Source organism: Alternaria novae-zelandiae (genome assembly GCF_023758075.1).
Source record: "Alternaria novae-zelandiae strain BMP 2774 chromosome Unknown scaffold_14, whole genome shotgun sequence".
NCBI lineage: Eukaryota > Fungi > Ascomycota > Dothideomycetes > Pleosporales > Pleosporaceae > Alternaria > Alternaria novae-zelandiae.
The window spans coordinates 671299-688760 of NW_026056974.1; the positions used below are offsets into that span (position 1 = coordinate 671299).

Genomic DNA, 17462 nt, shown 5'->3' on the forward strand with positions numbered 1-17462 from the left:
CCTTTTTAGGTTATTCATCTGTTTTGCTGCTTTCCATGTTTAGAGAACAGGCGGATGCGTTTGTGGCGATGGTTGGCGTCTTTTGTTAGGATCTGATCATTTGGCTGGTAGGGTAGCATAGCGTGGCGTTTTCGCTTTCATGGGCTTGATTAGACACTGGTGGGTCGGCTGGTGGATGCACTGATGGATGTATGATGATTATGGTATTTTGATATATTGAAATAAACGTCAAAGTGAAAAACAGACTGTGTGCTTGTCAATGTGATATGTGCTCAGAGTCTCGACCGACATGCAGTTGGGGATACATCAAGTGCTGGCTTAGATGGATTCTGATCTGGATTCTGACAAGTTACGAAATAATGATTCAAAGAGAGTGTGAGTAACTTGTATATAGCTAATGTGGTTATCGAACCCTTATCGTGATAATAATAACAACAACACCTGATCCAGTCCTATCCTATCCAAATCCAAGCAAAGATCAATCTCCGATCCAAAAGCGACTTCAGAAACCCGCCGTAGCAGTCCAAGCTGATTAGTCAGTCTAAGCACCGAACAAGCCATTGGGCAGGGCGTTGTCCTGCTCCCTCCACATGATCATGAACTTACCGACAGCCGGGCCCATGATAACAAAGACCTCAGCAGCCAGAACGTGGGCAAGAACAATGAACATGCCAACGATGATGAAGAAGTTCTTGAAGAACAACTTGATAAGACGGCGGCGAGCCTCCCAGTTGAAAGACCTCCACGCATCCAAGAAACCGACGACACCGGTTCCACCCATCATCTTGCTAACAACCTTGCCACCGAAGGTGCGGTCGAAGGGGACGACGGTGTCCTGGTCCTCAGGGAGGATGGAAGCTTCGATGCGGATCAGGGTGACCATGGCGGGGAGGCAAAGGAAAAGAGTGCAGACGATGACAAAGACGAAGAGGGTGAGGATGCGAACGGCAAGACCAGTCCACGCAGCGCAGGAGCTAATCTTCTCCTGCTCGAGCTTGTGGAGACCCATGAGCATGGCTACGCCGAAAGAGAGGTACAGGCTGATGTATGGCATAACGGAAGCGATGGTGGCGGGGACAGCGAGAGTCTTCCAGTGGCTCTTGGAGGGCATGCGCTGCCAGAGGCTCTGCTCGGTCGGCATACCGACTACCTTGTGTGTCCAGACTGCGTGTACGTTGGCGAGAACGGCACCGGTGATACCAGCGACGAGGATGGGCTGGCCGGGAACCATGGGGAGAGCGCCGTTGAAGAAGGTGCTTACGATGCCGGCGAGGAACGAGTACAGAACGTGGACGCGGAAACCGCGGAAGCGTGCAAAGCGGCCGGCGTTGGCTACGAGGTGGCGGAGAGTGGCGCGGATGGACGAGGTGATGGGCTTCTGGTTCACGAGGGTGATGGTAGGGCCGGTCTCGAGGAGCGTCTCCTTCTCGTCTTCTTTGTCGGAGGCCTCGTAGGTCGTTGGCGAGACGGTGATGGCGGCCATGGGGGACTCGACCATGCAGAGGGTGGTGACGACTTCATTGAGCATGTAGGAGATCTGTTGGTGTCTTGTTAGTACATGTACCGAGATGTCAAAGAGGCATGGAGTACTTACAAGACTGATAGCCACACTCGCAATGAAGATGCTAATGTAGATGACAACGACGCCCCAGATCGGGACGTCTTCTGGCTTCAGCTGGGTAGACTCTCCGTTGCGCACAGGAGCTCCATTGTGCAAGGCGCGCTTGACAAACGTCGCCGTGTGAGGGTGCGACACAGCGCGACGAGCGAGTTCGACGAGGACCGTCATCTTGTCTGAGATGCGTATTCCGTAGACTCTCAAGTCGCTGTAGAAAGTCGTATATCCTGCAAAGTCGCAGTAGTGAGAAAGTTGAGAAAGTGAGAACAGAAGAAATAGAAAAGGGAGACGGAAGTAAAAGGGTTGACAGGTGTATTGAAGTTGGCGCTGTCACAGCGCGGCACGGCGTGAGAGACAAGGAGGCGAAGTTCAGGCCAAGGCTATGCTGGCCCCCATTGACGCAACACGACGGCTGCCTGTTATGCACGGACCACGTGCCGGTTAGCCGCCGATCTATAATTGGTCTCGTCCCAAGTTGATGCGGAGAATCGGATGTGCTGGAGTGGATTCACTGCATCTATGTTCCGACGTATGCGGTGCTCCACGAGAATGTGATGGCCGTTTCTTTCATCGCGGAGGACACATGTGCTCTACTGACAGAGTTTCAATCCTGCATGTTGGCTACTGTATATGAGACATGTTCAGCGCCGCACCTGTGGCACAGCGATGGGCGAGCACATAATCCGTTACCTTCAGGCAACCTGTTGACATTTGGGGCCAATCTTGGGCGCCTCGTTCCACCCGCTAATATAAGTGTTTCACAATACGCGTTCAAGTGAACAGTTGTAAGAAGACAATATTTCATTATACCTCCCATCACCCAGATGATGAGAAAGACAACTCCCATACCGTGATTATGTACCGGAACCCCACCCATGACAGACAGACAGGACTATTTCCAAACGCTGAGTGTAGAGAATACATGAACGCGCTAGACTAGAGATCAAGTAAAGGCTTTTAAAGAAAAGGGATACACAACGCTGACTCCGGTTGCAATTTCAGGCTTGAGGACTACACACAGAAACCGAGCGTAAGTCGTTATACGTGAGCACCGTGAGAAGGGTACGTGTCAGAGATGGATTGTGGCGTGTTTGAGTGTAGGACCATGGAGGAGCCTGGCTACTCCAGATGAACTGGTTGGCGGAACAGCTTATAGAGCAGGCTGCGCGACGGGCTTCTCATCCTCAAGCTCCTCGTCAGAGGACTCCTCAGTAGCGGGAGCGTGGGTTGGGGCAGAAGGGAAAGCCTCCTTCTTGACCTCTGGGGAAGTGGAACGCCCGCGGTACTGGTTGACGGTCTCCTGGGCCTTGGCCGTGGCCTGCTGGGTGTATCCTTGGACAGTCTTCATGGCGTTTCCAGCGTGCTGGTTAGCAAGACCCTTGACCTGCTGGGCCTGTTGGTTGGCGACGTTGTAGCCCTTCTCCAACTGAGCATCAATGACCTCCTTGTTCTGGATGTAGATGAGGGGACCGAGGAAGGTAATGAATGTCGAGATCAGAGCCAAGCCCCAGAGGGGGACAAACTTGATGAGGAAGTAGGAGATGAAGGAAGCGAAGAACATCTAAGGGAGCGAGAAATCAGCCATCTTGTTCAGTGTGTGAAGAGGGGTTATACGTACAGCAACAGTGACGTAGACGTTCTCGGCGAACATGATACGCTGAGACTCAATAACGAAGAAGTTGATGAGCTGCTCGAAGTCGTCGGTCATACGCTCAAGCGAAGCCTTGGGAATGGTGTAGTACTGGCGGGGCCTGAACTGCGAAGTAAGACCACGTCCGAGAGCCATTTTTCCGACAACCTCAGCGGCTGCCGTAAGTCCGAGCACCATGTAGGACATCTTGAACATGTAGCGGATCAGGTTGAGGTATCGTGCGGCGAAGATGAAGAGGACGGTCGCACCGAACGCTATTCCGGTAGCGCGGGGGTTCTTCCAGCTCAACAAGCGGTAGAACATGCTGTGGTAGTCTGGTGTGTGTTAGCTACGTGGTCGATTCGGGGGTTGGGTATAGCTTACGAGTAAGGTTCTGGCCAGTTGCTGCCTTGTGCTCGGGAATCGTCTTGGAGTTGGCGAGATCAGCAAACTCGTTGCGCGTCTTTGCGCCCTCGGCCTTGACATTCTGTGCAACGGGACCTGTAGAGTTTAGCATTGGTCGTGTGCGCATAAGGCTGACGTGTGTGCTGCAAGATCACCGTTAGCTATTGTCCAAAGCGTGTAGAGACGACCGTGTGCACATACCCTACCGTTCATAACTGTCTGCTTGGCGTTCTGGACGCTGGGGTGGTTGTTTGCGGCGTTCATGGCGTTTGAAGCTGCTTTGTGGGTGTGAGTTCAAGAAATCAGGTGTTGTGCGGGCGGCCGATAAGACTGCCATGTATCGCGTTAGCTTGCGTCTCGGTAAGGGTCAAAGGCGTTTTGTCCCACTCACCTTACTCTCTAGAATTCCGTTCTTTGCCTTGATTGCGCTGTTTTGCAGGTCTTTGTTGGCGTTGCCGTTGGTCTGCGGTGCAGAAGAGCCGTCCATTTCCGATAGGAAGTCTGGGGTGCCGTTGGGGGTTTGCTGGAGGTCGAAATCGGTATCCGTGTTGGGGAGCTCAACGCGGGGAGCACCTGACATTGCTCGGAGATACAGTGGAGAAGAGGGGAATCACAAGTGGATTGAGAGGCAGAAGTATGCGAGTGTAATAAGGAGCTGGGGTGTGTGAGAGTGCGGGAGGTAGAGGTGCTGCGGTGGTTTTGTTCGGGCGCTGTCGTGTGCGCATTGTTGGGTATTCACCAAAAGCGGACGTCATGGCCCCACCCTGATCTAGCCATGATTTGTTTTCCACTGCCACTCACGACGCGCCTCTGCACATAAGGTAACAGGTTTCACGGCAAACGATGTCATGGGGATACATATGCATCATTCAAGCAATGCCTGAAACCGCATTGCTGCGTGTCGACTTGCTGTCTCCGCGGACGATTCTTCATGGGGCAGGCCCAAGCTCGACCGGTTTCACATGTGAAAGATGGCCAGGTGGTCTTGATTCCCCTCATGACGCAAACCCGATCTGGCATTTCAAGACAGTCTTGCACGTCTCACGATACGTCTCCCCAATCGTACACGTACCAGATACTCCTGTTTGTCTTGTGCATGTTGTTGATCATAATGGATCCACATTTGTCTATGCCAGGTCCCGGACAAACTCCCCTGTGTCGATCTTCCTTTTATCCAATGTCCGACTTTCTTTGCCATAGAACAAGATGGAGTTTGCTCTTGCTGCACCCAACATCGTAAACTGGGCGAAACTCTTTTCACGATTTTCTTCTCCAGTAGTGCGCAATGCACGTCAACGTCATAGGGAAACATGTATCCCCACTTTACTCACGCTGTTAGTGCTGGTGGACGAGCTAATATCGCGCTGAACGATGCTGTGGGCTCTGCTCTCTGTCTGTGCAACGTCTCCCTCTTAAGCCAGTAAAAGGGGTCGAAAAACTGAATTGGAGTCCAGCTCATGGACACCGATGAGCCCCCTAGTGGTTCGTGTCGTTTTATTGCTGCTGGGCAATGGGCCGAAGTGAGTTGATTAATCGGGTATCTGAACATGTGGAACCAGGAGGACCGATCACGCGAGGCTAAGCCTTGCGGCCATGTCCACGATGGAAGCCACGGATAAGGACTTTGGCGATGCGCACATGAAAATCATGGCTATGCATGAGCCTCGGAAAGCAACGACAGCGATTGCGAACCTCGCAATCTCGGGGTGGTATATCTCTTCGGAAGTAGCGCGTGTGACAATCTGGTCGCAGCGCCTTTGATGGGAACTAAATGTCGTCTGAACTTTGTAGTAGCAGGGCGAGGTCGTAGTGTTCTAGGGTGTCTTGTCGTACGTACGCATTGTACATAGGAATAGAACAGTACACTATTCATGGGTGCAATGACGATCGTCAGATATGTACAGATCACTATGGCGGATGAAGGATTGTGGACGGGATGTCGTTATCGGTCATTTCGCTGCGTTCGCGGGGCAGCAGCGACACTGTTGGTAATATGGCCGTTCGCGGAGTTCTCAACGTCAGCATTCAGCAAGGACCATGTCCTCGAAAATTGCGTTCCTGTCTGGGCATCATCATGATATAACTCAGCCTTTGTAGTACTGTATGAATCGCTATTGTTATCGAAACAGGGAGCACCTTCGCAAGGCAGGTGCGAAACGGGATGGCGGGGGTCAGGGTCTCACGAGGCAGGCGCAGACGCACAGGGCATCTACCACGCGACAGTCGGGAGGTGGGGGTTTGCGAAATGGCGCATCCCCAAGACCAACACTATAGCCGGGCGAACAGTCACGATAATTGTGCGGCAATGCGCACACTTGTGCAGCGACTAGTGAGGTTGTTGGACGCCATGCCTACCGGCCTCAACCCCGGGATTCGGGTCTGTTTGCACGCCTAATCCAGCGATAATCAGTGTCATCGATCAGTTGGTGGCCATCTCCGTTGGCCTGCCGGAGCTGATTATCCTGAGGCTTGGGTGTGAGGTGCCAATGCCCCAGGAGCCTCCGAGCGGTCAGCAACCGCTGCATTCAGGTCTGAGGGGTGTTTGACCTCCCGCCATTGCGCCGACAGGCCCCAATCGCTTTGTTTGGAGACAGATAGAGCTACAAGCGCCATAGCGGACGCGCAGCACCATTGGAATTATGCAGGTGGCCTCAGCAGGGATGCATCCGACAGCCAGCAACAGGTCCTCCCGTCGCGATGCTCGGCTTTGGACTCGAGCCGTGATTGCCAATGTCGAGCCCATTGCCCTTTGTTGTGGCCAGGACGTGTCACGGCAGTGTCAGCTAACGCCTATCAGCGAGGACCAGGAGTTGGAACCAGGAATGCTGGGGTTGGCAGGCCATGGCACCAGGCAGCCCGCGCGCCTTTGGCGATCGAGGCGGGCTCCAGCGAATATGTGGCGTACCTCCGAAGTCCTGGCCAAGGTCCAGTCTGCCGTTGCGATAAGACCCACTCACACGCGCAGCAGCTTCCGTTTATCACGCCTCTCGCAGCCGGTGACTTGTCTCGCTCTTCAACTTCACTTTCACCGCGCCCTCGCACCGCTTGCAAACGCGCGTTGAGGCTACAAACTTAGCTTGACAGCATACCCACTCTGCCATCCCAGATCCTCGGTACGCCAGCAACGTCAGCCAGAAAGAGCGACATGGTCAAAGCGCACACATCGCCATCCCCAACTCGTCACCGCTATCGCTGCCACGCAAATTCGGCACTGAGCACGCGACTACCAAACAGCTCACCCTCTGCGGAGGCGAGAGTCTGTGGGGACTACTCAACAGCAGCATGATAATATCTCGCGACCTGTACAATGCCTCTCCCCCGCTGCGCCGAACCCGCATGGCCAACAACCCGACTCTCTTGTATTCGTGGTGGTGCACCGTTTTCTCTGCCGTCATCATAGGCGTCCGACTCTCTGGCCGCTACATCCGCAATGAACGACTCTTCCGCGAGGACAAGATCATGGCGCTCAGCATCATCCCACTGTTTGCGCGTATGGGCTTTGTGCACGTGGTCCTCATCTGGGGCACCAACAATGTCAATGTTTCGACTTTGACGGACCCGCTCATCATCCGGCATCGCGAGATCGGCTCTCAGATGGTCCTCGCCTCGAGGATCTTCTATGCGTTGTTGTATGTGCAGTCATCAACTTTCTTAGATTACGACTAACCCCATGCCAGCATCTGGATGGCCAAGTTCACCGTTTCCGAGTTTCTGAAGCGTCTGACAGAACGTTTCTGGAAGAAAGGGTACGATTGGGGACTGCGTGGCATACGCATTTTTCTTGTCGTTACTTTCTTCATGGTTCTCATTGCCACACTGGCAGAGTGCCACCCCACCTCCCACTACTGGCAAGTCGTGCCGGATCCAGGACCGCAATGCCGACAGGGTTACGCGCAGCTGCTCACCATGGGCATCACCGACATCGTCACCGATATATTTCTGATCGCCTTCCCGATTCCGATCATCGTGCGTTCGAGCATGCCATTAAAGCGAAAGATCTCCCTGACTGTGCTCTTCTCCTTGTCAGTCGTCCTGATCGTCGTAACTGGGACGCGAATGCCTCTGGTCATTCAACGACAAGGCCTACAACAGTTCCGCACTGTATTCGCTTCTTCGGAGATCTTGGCTGCAACCATAGTTTCCAACGCCATCATCCTAGGATCGTTCCTTCGCGACCGAGGTGTTAAGAAAGCCAAGTTCAAAGCACCATCAACTACAGACAGCATGGAACGCAGAGGGTCAGCACGACGCTTCACGGACCAAACATGCAGTAGCGACGAAGACCTCGCACGATCGCTAGGGTACCGGACAAAACCCGAACTACTCGAGAAGCAGACAAGCGTTCCTAGACCAGCTCCGGTGGCTGATCTTGACCTTCTGTCGTCTTCTAGACAACCTGGCCCTTTTGTCAACAATAACTGGAGATTCCCCGACGAAGAAGCTGGCATGATTCAATGCAGCGACCGATCCAGCGTGACAGTCGAAGATATACGGGATCCAATGCCTAGCCCTCGTGCAAGACGAGTGTCATGGTTCGATGTTGGAGGCCTGCTTGAGAATCAAACTGTAGCTCCCTCACCCACCGATTCAGTGATCGCGCACGACTTCGCAACCCAGCCACGGCGGGGGTCCAGAGCCTCGAACACAATCATACCAAATGCACGCGCATTTTTGCCTCAAGCACGGCGCAACTCTCGACTTTCGCAGCAGTCTGAGGACTACGAGATGTCGTCTGTCCGGCCCACCCACCAGTTGCAGGACCTCGGCGGCTTGCTCTCCGAAGATCGCGAACAAGAAGAAGCTCTGTCAACCCCCTCTCCACACTCGGGCTCCTCAGCCGGTCCTCCTCGCAATGAGCGATACGCGCCCATACAACGCACGTCAACGCGCTCAACACAAGCAAGCTACGATGCTCTGTCTCTACGAGATCCTGGAGGCTTGCTTTCTTCCGCACCCCCTCCTACGTCTCATCGACGCAACCCTACCCAACATAGCCGCAATGTGCCGTCCTTACAGGATGCTGGCGGCCTTCTTGGTTGACGACTCCCTTACTACTTTACATACCCCCTGCGTGATACCCCGGCCCCTATGGCCTCTTTGCATATGCATAGCCTGCCTAATGCTTCCCATGTTATTTTTTCTTTTTCTTTTGTACAGTACACGAACCGTCCACATGTGGCGGTCGTGATGGGTTGATGACTGATGGCTTACGACATTTCCGGATGCGATACCCATGGGCCATCAGAGATCTAAGATGTATGTCGGAGGTTATGATTTAGAGTCAGGCAGCAAGACTTGTGTATAATAGCAATATACCCAACGCATGGCGTTGTTGAGGCGTACGTCACGGCAGTGAATTGCCGACCTATAAATGAAGTCAATATGCACTCTCGGCTCCTTGATCCTACATCCGGGTGGCACACGTGTGAAGGCACAGGGTTTACGCTAACAGGAAGTCGAAAAAGCGATTACCGAGCGCATGGTTCAGCATCCAACGCTCCAGCCCTATGGAACGAATAGCGTTCGGGTATTATTCACGATGTCTTGGCTGTCAACGGCGCGGGAAGGAGCTGCAGGGCGTCGGTCAAAGCTCGCACTATTACCAACAGCAACCACCGTGCCACTTTAGCACCCTTTGCGGTAGCCATCCAACACCATCGCGAAAGTGGTGCCGTCAGATATGAGCAATGACGCGCCGACGCTTGGAGAGATCACCCAACTAACCCGTCAAGAACTTACTACGAGGCAGAAGACCGATCCTATTCGCGAATGCGGACGCGCCGCGCTGTCGCTCCTTCCCAACGATTTCGAGCTTGCCCTCAAGCTTGCGTATCAGAAGCTACACGATGTGCCGTATAGGGAGGTGAAGACGTGCTGGCGTAGGCTGTATACGGATGCGAGCTTGTGGAAGGTGTTGAAGCTGGTAGGCGACGAGCGTGATGAGCACCTGCGCGAGACCCTCTCGGAGTCCGGGGGCGACAAAGAAGAAGTCGATTCAAAGAGTGACTGGGTCGATGAAGTGGTGCGGATACTGGATATGACGCTCATACTGACGGGCGCACCTGAGAGGGAGGAGCTCGTAGAGCTATGGTTTGCAGCGCTGAAGGCTGTTCTAACTCCACCAGACTCTCATCTCCATACAGAAGTTTCAGAAAGGCCGCGCAAGAGAAGAAGACTATCATCTAAGGGTCAAACTTCGCGCCTACCAGCAAGCTTCGCAACGATGCTTCCCGATCCTCCACCCTCCCTTCGACGCGCGATTCCACGAACGAAAGAGCTCAGCCTAGAGGCTTTCCAGAAGAGACTCGGTGACACAAACACCCATACACCACTCATCATCGAGGGTGCGATACAGCATTGGCCCGCCCTTGATGAAAGGCCGTGGAACGACCCAGCATATCTGCTAGAGCAGACGCTTGGTGGTAGACGGCTCATACCAGTAGAGGTTGGGAAGAGTTATACCGAAGAAGGCTGGGGCCAGCGCATCATCACCTTCCGTGACTTCATGGAGACGTATATGCTCGAGGGTCACAGAGAAGCTGTCTCAACCGCAGCGCATACAGACACGACGCAGAGTCTTGAACTCGACCAGGCAGACAGCAGCACGAAACCCACACCCACCGGCTACCTAGCCCAACACGACCTCTTCGCCCAGATTCCCTCCCTACGCGCCGACATCAGCATACCCGATTACTGCTACTGCGAGCCCGCTCCATCTCCCCATCTCACACACATCAAACCCGTAGCGAAACTAGAAGAACCTCTACTCAATGCTTGGTTCGGCCCTGTAGGCACTATATCACCCCTCCACACAGACCCCTACCACAACATCCTCGCGCAAGTCGTAGGTTACAAATACGTGCGCCTCTACGCACCTGCGGAGACGCAGCGTCTGCATCCGAGGAGTACGGATGAGAGTGGTGTGGATATGAGTAATACGAGTCAGGTTGATTTGGATGAAGCTATGGCTTTGTATCCTGGGATGTCTTGTTGGGGGACTAGGGAAGGCTATGAATTGGGCGAAGATGATGCTATGAGTGAAAGGAGACGGGAGTTCGACGAAGAGTTTCCTGGATTCAAAGACGCGAGGTACATCGAAGGTATCCTAGCACCAGGCGAATGTCTCTACCTACCCGTGGGTTGGTGGCATTATATACGTAGCCTCACGCCGAGTTTCAGCGTAAGCTTCTGGTTCAACTAGACAATCATCGTACTTCTCTTCTTCCATATATCACACATTCAGTCCATACACATATACATTCCTCTCTTCCACTCACCATTCTTCCCATATCATACACACAACCCTAATTCTCCTAGTAACCCGTCAAATTCGTCGAATATATGCAAACACCCTTCTTCTCCCCCCAGCAACCCACCTAAGCACGCCCCGCACGGTCTGGACACCTCCCACACACACCCTTCAACGTCCCGCGATGCACTGTATCCGGCACTCCGCTCCCGCAGACTCCATCGCGCTCATTCCAGTATGCACATCGCCGGTAAAGATCTTTATAGACACAATAGCAGCCTTCGTAGGTGGTTTCGTCCCATTCGCACATGGTTTATGTCGTTGGAGATGTGTAGGTGTTTGGACAGTTGAGAAGTTCAGAGTCGGTTGTTTTATTCAGGGGGGGTAAACTCGATTTTGATGGAGTGTATGTGCGCTTTGAGGTATCTTTCTTTTCTCAAGGGTGATGTATGTGGCTTGGGTGGTTTGTATAACTTGGCTTTCGATATGGGTTCTAGGTTATACGAAGGGGAGGGAGCAGACTGCTTTTATACAGTGTGCATTGTTTGGAGTAGCGGATTCCATTCTCGTACTTGAACGAAAGTGTTGACAGAGTTTCCGTCACTGTTGCTGTGGCCGTCTGCTCTTCGACCAGTGTTGGTATGTTCTTCATGCCATATTTGAACAAACATCGTGCTTGTTGAGATAAATAGATGTATGCTTCCATGATCATGACTGTAAACATAGATGCCATCGGACACAACCGATTGAATCGTAACACATCCTCTTAAACATTCTTCAGACCCCCACGAAACACCTCCCTCCCTCCCCTCCCTCTCTCCCCCATCCACCTACCCAAAAGCCGGAGCCAACGCATACCCCACAACCAACTCCTCGCCCTGCCTAAAGCAGCTCCACAGATTCCCGACTCCCTCATCCAACGCAGGACTAAACACATTGCCCACATAGCAAAACACGCTCTCGTGCTCCTTAACCCCCAGCCGCTTCCGCAGAAAACGTACTATTGTTGCGAAAGTCTGGTTGGTGGAGAGCTTGAAGATGCGTTGGGTTAGGTGGGGGGCTGAGCCTATGGGTTGGAGACGGATTGTAACTGTGGTGGGGGGTTAGTGGGTAATGAGGGAGGGAGGGGAGGTGGACTGGGATGGGATGGTGTGGATGGGGGATGTAGAGTGTTTTCGTTGTTGATGGGTTGGAAGATGGGTAGATGAAAACGGATGGGGATACCTTTCTGAACAGCGAGGTTTCCTGCTCCTTCCAACGCTTTCGAAGCGTCTTTGGGTAGGTTGGTCAACACGACTGAGGCTGCCATGGTGAGAGGCGCTTCTGTAGTGTCATCTTCCTCCGGCATCCTTTCTCTTGGTGATTCGGACATGGCGAGGGTTGATGTGTACTGATGCGAAGCGAAGAGTGAAGTGCGGTTACAGCAACTATTTTGGACTGAGTGTGAAAGGCCAAAGAAGATAAGGAGGACTGATCTGGGAAAAGCGAATGTTTGTGGGTCAGTGTTCGTTCGAGGCAAGAGCGATGGTCACGATGGAAGGTGTAAACGTCGGCCTAGCCAATCAGCGCCCCACTACCCCAACATCACTTCAATGCTTAAGACCGTTGATCAACCATATCATCTTTCGCATTGATATCTAGTGTTTTCTACATATCTGATACGATAATGATATATAACATAGCCTCCAGTATGGCGTCGTCCGCGTTCGTCGCCAAGTAACCTCCTCAGTATGACAATGTTCTACAAACCTCCATAGTAGTACCAACCCTCGTTTACTGAAAACACACGCGTGTACACCACCAGCCAGCCGGTTTGCAAAGCGCAACAACCAGCAAAGATGACCCGAAGGTCATGACGCAATAGCTATATACAAAGGGGATGCATGCATCGTTAAGCCACCAGGGATCAGTGATCATGGGCCTATACAGGGTAAGGAAATGGAGCAAGTCAAGCTATGTCGCCAATAAGGGGAAAGGTAGAAGCTGCGCCTCGAAAATGCTATGGAAACGGGTATTCGCTCGCAGAGTAATGCCATGCGCCCGGGGGCGAGAAGTGAACAACAGGTGCGATAGGAAATTATGTCGTGGGTATTAGTGAGGTCGTGCATTACGCCGTAAGGGATGCAATGTGTGGCCGTGTAGTCTGCATGAGCCGCAAGGCTCATCGACGATCAAGTTGGGCGAGTAGCTGGTCAAGCTCAACCCAGTTGTCCGTGGTGACTGCGAACTTGCGGTGCTTGCGGGAAACGACGTGCTGTATGTTGTCAGTATGTTGTTTGTAAAGGAATGCTCGTAATGCGTACCTCGTCAAAGTCATTGAACTTCTCCCTGCAGTTCTCGCAGTAACCAGGCTTCAACTCCTTCTCAGCAGTCTTGCGCCTGCGGAGGGCTGCTGCTTTACGAGCTTGTCTTTCTTCGTCTCCATCATCGTGTGTGTGACCCATGTTCTCCTGGGCCTTGCGCTTTGCCGCGCGCATGGGTTGAGAATGCTCATAGCTGAGCGCAGCCCTGACATCGTTTGTAACGGACGAATGGCCACTATTCGTATTCGCCGACGGTACGCTGTTCTTCTCTAGGACCTTTCGTTTCAGCTGGTTGACTTCCTTGCTGTTTCCAGCACGAGGGGCAGCAGCAGTCGAGGAGATCATTTGCGAGCGGATAGCGGACGTGATGTTCGATTGGTGTAGACCAGACGCGACCGGCTCACCAGCGATGAAACGGGGCATGGCTCGGATGCTAGCCTGAGCACTGCCAAACATGGGTGGTGGGCCGTCTGCCGTGTTGCATCGCTTGGGAGGAAGGGCCTTTGGAGGATCTAACGGTTTCGCATCTCCATCCTGTTCTTCTTTGACGATGGCGGCAGGAGCGCTGGGACGCCTTGCCAGGTTGTTGTTCTCTCCCAAAGCATTCTTCTCTTCCATAGCTGAAGCAGCACGCGTCCGTGGCGCTTGAGCAGCCTGCCTTCGGCGTGCTTCCTGCTCTTCCTGCTGTCGGCGACCGAAATGGGGATCCTCCACGAACGGGCACTTGCCGTTACCCGAGGCACGGAACTGCGGCCATTTGCCCTTCTCTTTCTCAACCTTCTGGTATTCTCGGATCATGACGGGTCGGGTAACCTCGTCCATATCGTGCACGTACACGTAGTATCCACGGAGCGGAATCATGTCCTGCGAGGCCATGACGTAGTCGCGGTCCAACTTCTCATTTTGTAGCAGCCTTTGCAAATCGGCGGGACGGCCCTTGTGCTGCGTAGCCACCGCCTGACGTGTCGAATGGGTAGACGCGTCCTCCCCAGTCTCCTTATTGAACATGGTATCCACCATGCGTTGCAACTTCTCGACGGACCATATCTTCATACCCAAGCTCTTAGCCTTGTACAGGATATCACCACGGTCGGACTTCTCGAGGGCGGCATCGAAGATGGACTTCTTGTTCTCCAGCTGGGCCGGGTTGACGGTGCCTTTGTGGGAGGATGAACTGCCATCGAGGTCGGCGGGAATGGAACGCGTCGTGATGACATGGGTGACTTCCCGAGAGAAGAACTTGACTTCTCGCTGGTGACTGTTAGCACGACGGATGTAGGGAAGGGTGTGCCAGACGTACGGAACCTAGGACGCGTGCCCTGTTCAAAAGTTTGTCTTTCTGGGGTTCTGAGACGCTGTCAAAGTAGAAGGCAAACTGGGGAAACAGCTTGCGGTAGTGACGCTGCCATTGTCGAATCGTTTCTAGGTCGTGAGATGCACGCTGTGCGGCCTGCTTTGACGGGGCCTTGGTATCTCTTGCTGCTTCCAGCTTGCGAGTCAAAGCCGTGGGCTGGGCCCCACTCCGACGAATAAGGCCGTGACGGCGAGCTTCAGCATCATCGACCTCGATGAGCTGTTTTTTGGGTGGTGGCTGGCCATAGGGGACATCGCGTTGCTCGCTGGCGTGGGAGCGTTGGCGCTTTCCTCCTATGGCAGTCGCGCGTAACGGGGAGTTGGTAGCGTTTTGCAGGTTGGCGAGGGGGACGCGCCGGTTCGACATGACTGAAGGAACCTGGGGCGACGGAGGGACAGCCACTGCTGCCATACGTATGATAGCGGCTGAGGGTGCTTCGAGGTGTAATAGACGGGCGTGGTGGGAGGGGCACGTGTGCGTGTAGCTCACGACGCGACGGTACAGGCACGTCGAGGTTTTCTAGCAACGCGTAGCAGCCATGTCGATGCGAGGGAGCTTCAGAGACCGAGTGAGATGTTGACCACACAGCAATTGAGCGAAGGTGAAGCGCGTTGCAGACGTCGATCTGCTTTCATCGACCAAGGAAAGAGTGTCTTTGTTTGGTCCGGAGGCTGGGTACAGTATGATGCAGGTGCAGGCTAGAGCGACTGTGGTTAGCCTGAAAATCTCGCGCGAACCATCCACAACATCATTTGCCTAGACAACGACCTGGGCAAACAATACACCCTTGCCGACAACACCGTCAGTGCGCCCTGCACGACATCTCGCGTCTGCGAATCTCCCACCGTATTGCTGGCTCACGATTCAGCGTATCAGGGGAAGATTTGCAGCTTCTGCATGCGGCGCGCCTCTGCTGCTTGCACCGACGCCGACCCCACTTCTCCTGTCTCCTGTCCTGGGAGTAATTCGACGGCGAGCGCTGCACCATTAGGCCCGTCTCATTTCGCGTCCTTAGGCCAACATTGGCTGGTGAAAAGCTCCCACGTCTTCCATTTCCATGGGACCGTGACAGCTTCAAACTTATCAAGGGTCTGGATGATGGAGGCTTTTGTGGGTAGCCGGAAGTGTCACCCACCTTGGCCGCGACTTTGTTCTATGGGCCACAAAACACCGGAAGCGTCAGGAACAGTGCATACAAGAATAGACAAAACACACACGTACAAAGACGTCATGTCGATGATGTACGTTCTGGGTGCTCCAAAGTATTTAACAGGTATTGGCAAGACGCAGGTTTTCAACGGAACACACTATGAGATGTCATGGACTCTGCATATACGGTCGTAATTAGCCCCCAACACAGTAGGTCAGCTGTTGCACATACGTTCCTACACGCTTCTTTTAAGTCTTACAATATGTTCTCACACTCTATTTCGTTCTCGTGGCTATCACCCTCTCGGTTTCCATCGCTGGCTCGTCTGGAGCTTTGCTGCCTTGCCACCCTGTACCATATCCCGTCGATGTTACTTTCATTATCGTATAGAATATGTGGAAGCCAGAACTCTGCGATTATAAAAAAGTGTGATATCGGACTTGCACATCAAGATCATGATCATAACACCAGGTCGCCCATCATTCCTTCACGTCTTGCTCAGTGAAAGGTCTACGCGTGCGGATGGTGACCTGATCATTCACTTTGACTTGGGCCAAACGCAAACAGACAGCGCCTATAAATTCTCTGGACTGCTTATTTCTCGCACCTCCACTCTCCTAACTCGACTATATACAACATCGTCACCATGACCGATTCGTATCGTCCGCCGTACAATTCCAACCGACAATGGACACCAGCGTCTGCACCTTCTGAGGCTGCGCTCAACTACGACGACGCGGATGTGAACCGTATTCCGATCAATCCCCGCCGTTCCAACGCCGCAGTTCCAGCTCAATCATCACGGCTATGGGACGAAGACCTGAACTCCCTCATGCACCGCACTATCCGCGCCTACGATCTCGTTGTGAACTACGTCCGCGATTCTCACGGCGGTACCCGCTGGTCACGCGAGGACATTGATCGCATTCGAGACGTCGGCGCCTATCTTCATGGCGACGTCCGCGATTTGAAGCACTGGAGTGAAGTGGTAGCAAAGGAGGGAGAACAAGATGCCTACACTATGGACAAGATCCGCGATGACGTCGAAAACTTGCGGAAGTACTGTGAGCAGATTCAAGCCATCATCAGGGATACCGAACGTGTTCCTCTGCGCCAACGTATGACACGAGACGATGGAGTGCAGGCTGGTCAGTATGTGGATGATGGTCATGGTTTTGGTGGTGGTAAGAGCATCTTCCCTGGAGGTGGCGCCTTAGTACTGACTTCTCGCTGCCTCCAGATACCAACCAGCTCGTCGAGAGCACTCAAGAAGGCGAGGATATGGACGTCGAGATGATTACCGACCTGGAGGAGAAGCCTGAAGTCGTCGATCCGACACTTAATCCACGGCAGGCAGTCTGGGCAACCACACCTTCAACGCGATTTGCTTGGTGAACGGTCGTACGTATTTGTACCCAGGTAGCCTTCTCAGACGTGCATTTCTGCAACGGATACTGTAGGACGAGTGCTAGATTAGTTCACGTAGCATGTTGGCGTCGTATCTTCGTCGTGTGTGACGATGCAAAGATATCCAAATGTTCCTACACGTTTTCCACGTTCCAGCTGATTGGTGCTCGGTGCTCGGCTATCTCAGGACCCCTGCGCAACGGCCTGCACCTGTGGTGTGAGCGACTCAACGCTTTCACATGCTTGCAACTCACAACTCTCGAAAATAGCACGGATTCGGAATAATGCCGTCTGCGCCAAACGAGGATAGCCGCTGTGCGGCGGCTGTCGCAGCTCTAGGCTTATC

At 53.4% G+C, this 17462-nt stretch overlaps 7 protein-coding genes across 7 annotated transcripts; 3 read left to right on the plus strand and 4 right to left on the minus strand.

The window, feature by feature from the left end:
- Positions 1 to 541: 541 nt before the first annotated feature.
- On the minus strand, positions 542 to 1789 carry J4E88_007080 (uncharacterized protein; the record flags this gene model as incomplete). Its single annotated transcript, XM_049400701.1, has 2 exons — positions 542 to 1537; positions 1595 to 1789. 2 exons carry the CDS (start codon positions 1787 to 1789, stop codon positions 542 to 544), a joined length of 1191 nt encoding a protein of 396 aa, XP_049253649.1.
- A 979-nt stretch (positions 1790 to 2768) lies between these two features.
- Positions 2769 to 4233, minus strand: J4E88_007081 (uncharacterized protein; the record flags this gene model as incomplete). The annotated part of the gene is made up of 5 exons (XM_049400702.1): positions 2769 to 3179; positions 3237 to 3583; positions 3633 to 3735; positions 3855 to 3928; positions 4050 to 4233. The coding sequence occupies 5 exons, from the start codon at positions 4231 to 4233 to the stop codon at positions 2769 to 2771; spliced, it is 1119 nt and encodes a 372-aa protein (XP_049253650.1).
- A 2702-nt stretch (positions 4234 to 6935) lies between these two features.
- On the plus strand, positions 6936 to 8693 carry J4E88_007082 (uncharacterized protein; the record flags this gene model as incomplete). The annotated part of the gene is made up of 2 exons (XM_049400703.1): positions 6936 to 7282; positions 7331 to 8693. The coding sequence occupies 2 exons, from the start codon at positions 6936 to 6938 to the stop codon at positions 8691 to 8693; spliced, it is 1710 nt and encodes a 569-aa protein (XP_049253651.1).
- Positions 8694 to 9333: 640 nt separating this feature from the next.
- J4E88_007083 (uncharacterized protein) lies at positions 9334 to 10854 on the plus strand (the record flags this gene model as incomplete). The annotated part of the gene is made up of 1 exon (XM_049400704.1): positions 9334 to 10854. The coding sequence occupies one exon, from the start codon at positions 9334 to 9336 to the stop codon at positions 10852 to 10854; it is 1521 nt and encodes a 506-aa protein (XP_049253652.1).
- Positions 10855 to 11732: 878 nt separating this feature from the next.
- Positions 11733 to 12274, minus strand: ATG12 (Ubiquitin-like protein; the record flags this gene model as incomplete). The annotated part of the gene is made up of 2 exons (XM_049400705.1): positions 11733 to 11992; positions 12127 to 12274. 2 exons carry the CDS (start codon positions 12272 to 12274, stop codon positions 11733 to 11735), a joined length of 408 nt encoding a protein of 135 aa, XP_049253653.1.
- A 789-nt stretch (positions 12275 to 13063) lies between these two features.
- On the minus strand, positions 13064 to 14925 carry J4E88_007085 (uncharacterized protein; the record flags this gene model as incomplete). Its single annotated transcript, XM_049400706.1, has 3 exons — positions 13064 to 13156; positions 13206 to 14456; positions 14506 to 14925. The coding sequence occupies 3 exons, from the start codon at positions 14923 to 14925 to the stop codon at positions 13064 to 13066; spliced, it is 1764 nt and encodes a 587-aa protein (XP_049253654.1).
- A 1430-nt stretch (positions 14926 to 16355) lies between these two features.
- On the plus strand, positions 16356 to 17104 carry J4E88_007086 (uncharacterized protein; the record flags this gene model as incomplete). The annotated part of the gene is made up of 2 exons (XM_049400707.1): positions 16356 to 16914; positions 16950 to 17104. The coding sequence occupies 2 exons, from the start codon at positions 16356 to 16358 to the stop codon at positions 17102 to 17104; spliced, it is 714 nt and encodes a 237-aa protein (XP_049253655.1).
- Between the last annotated feature and the right edge of the window lie 358 nt (positions 17105 to 17462).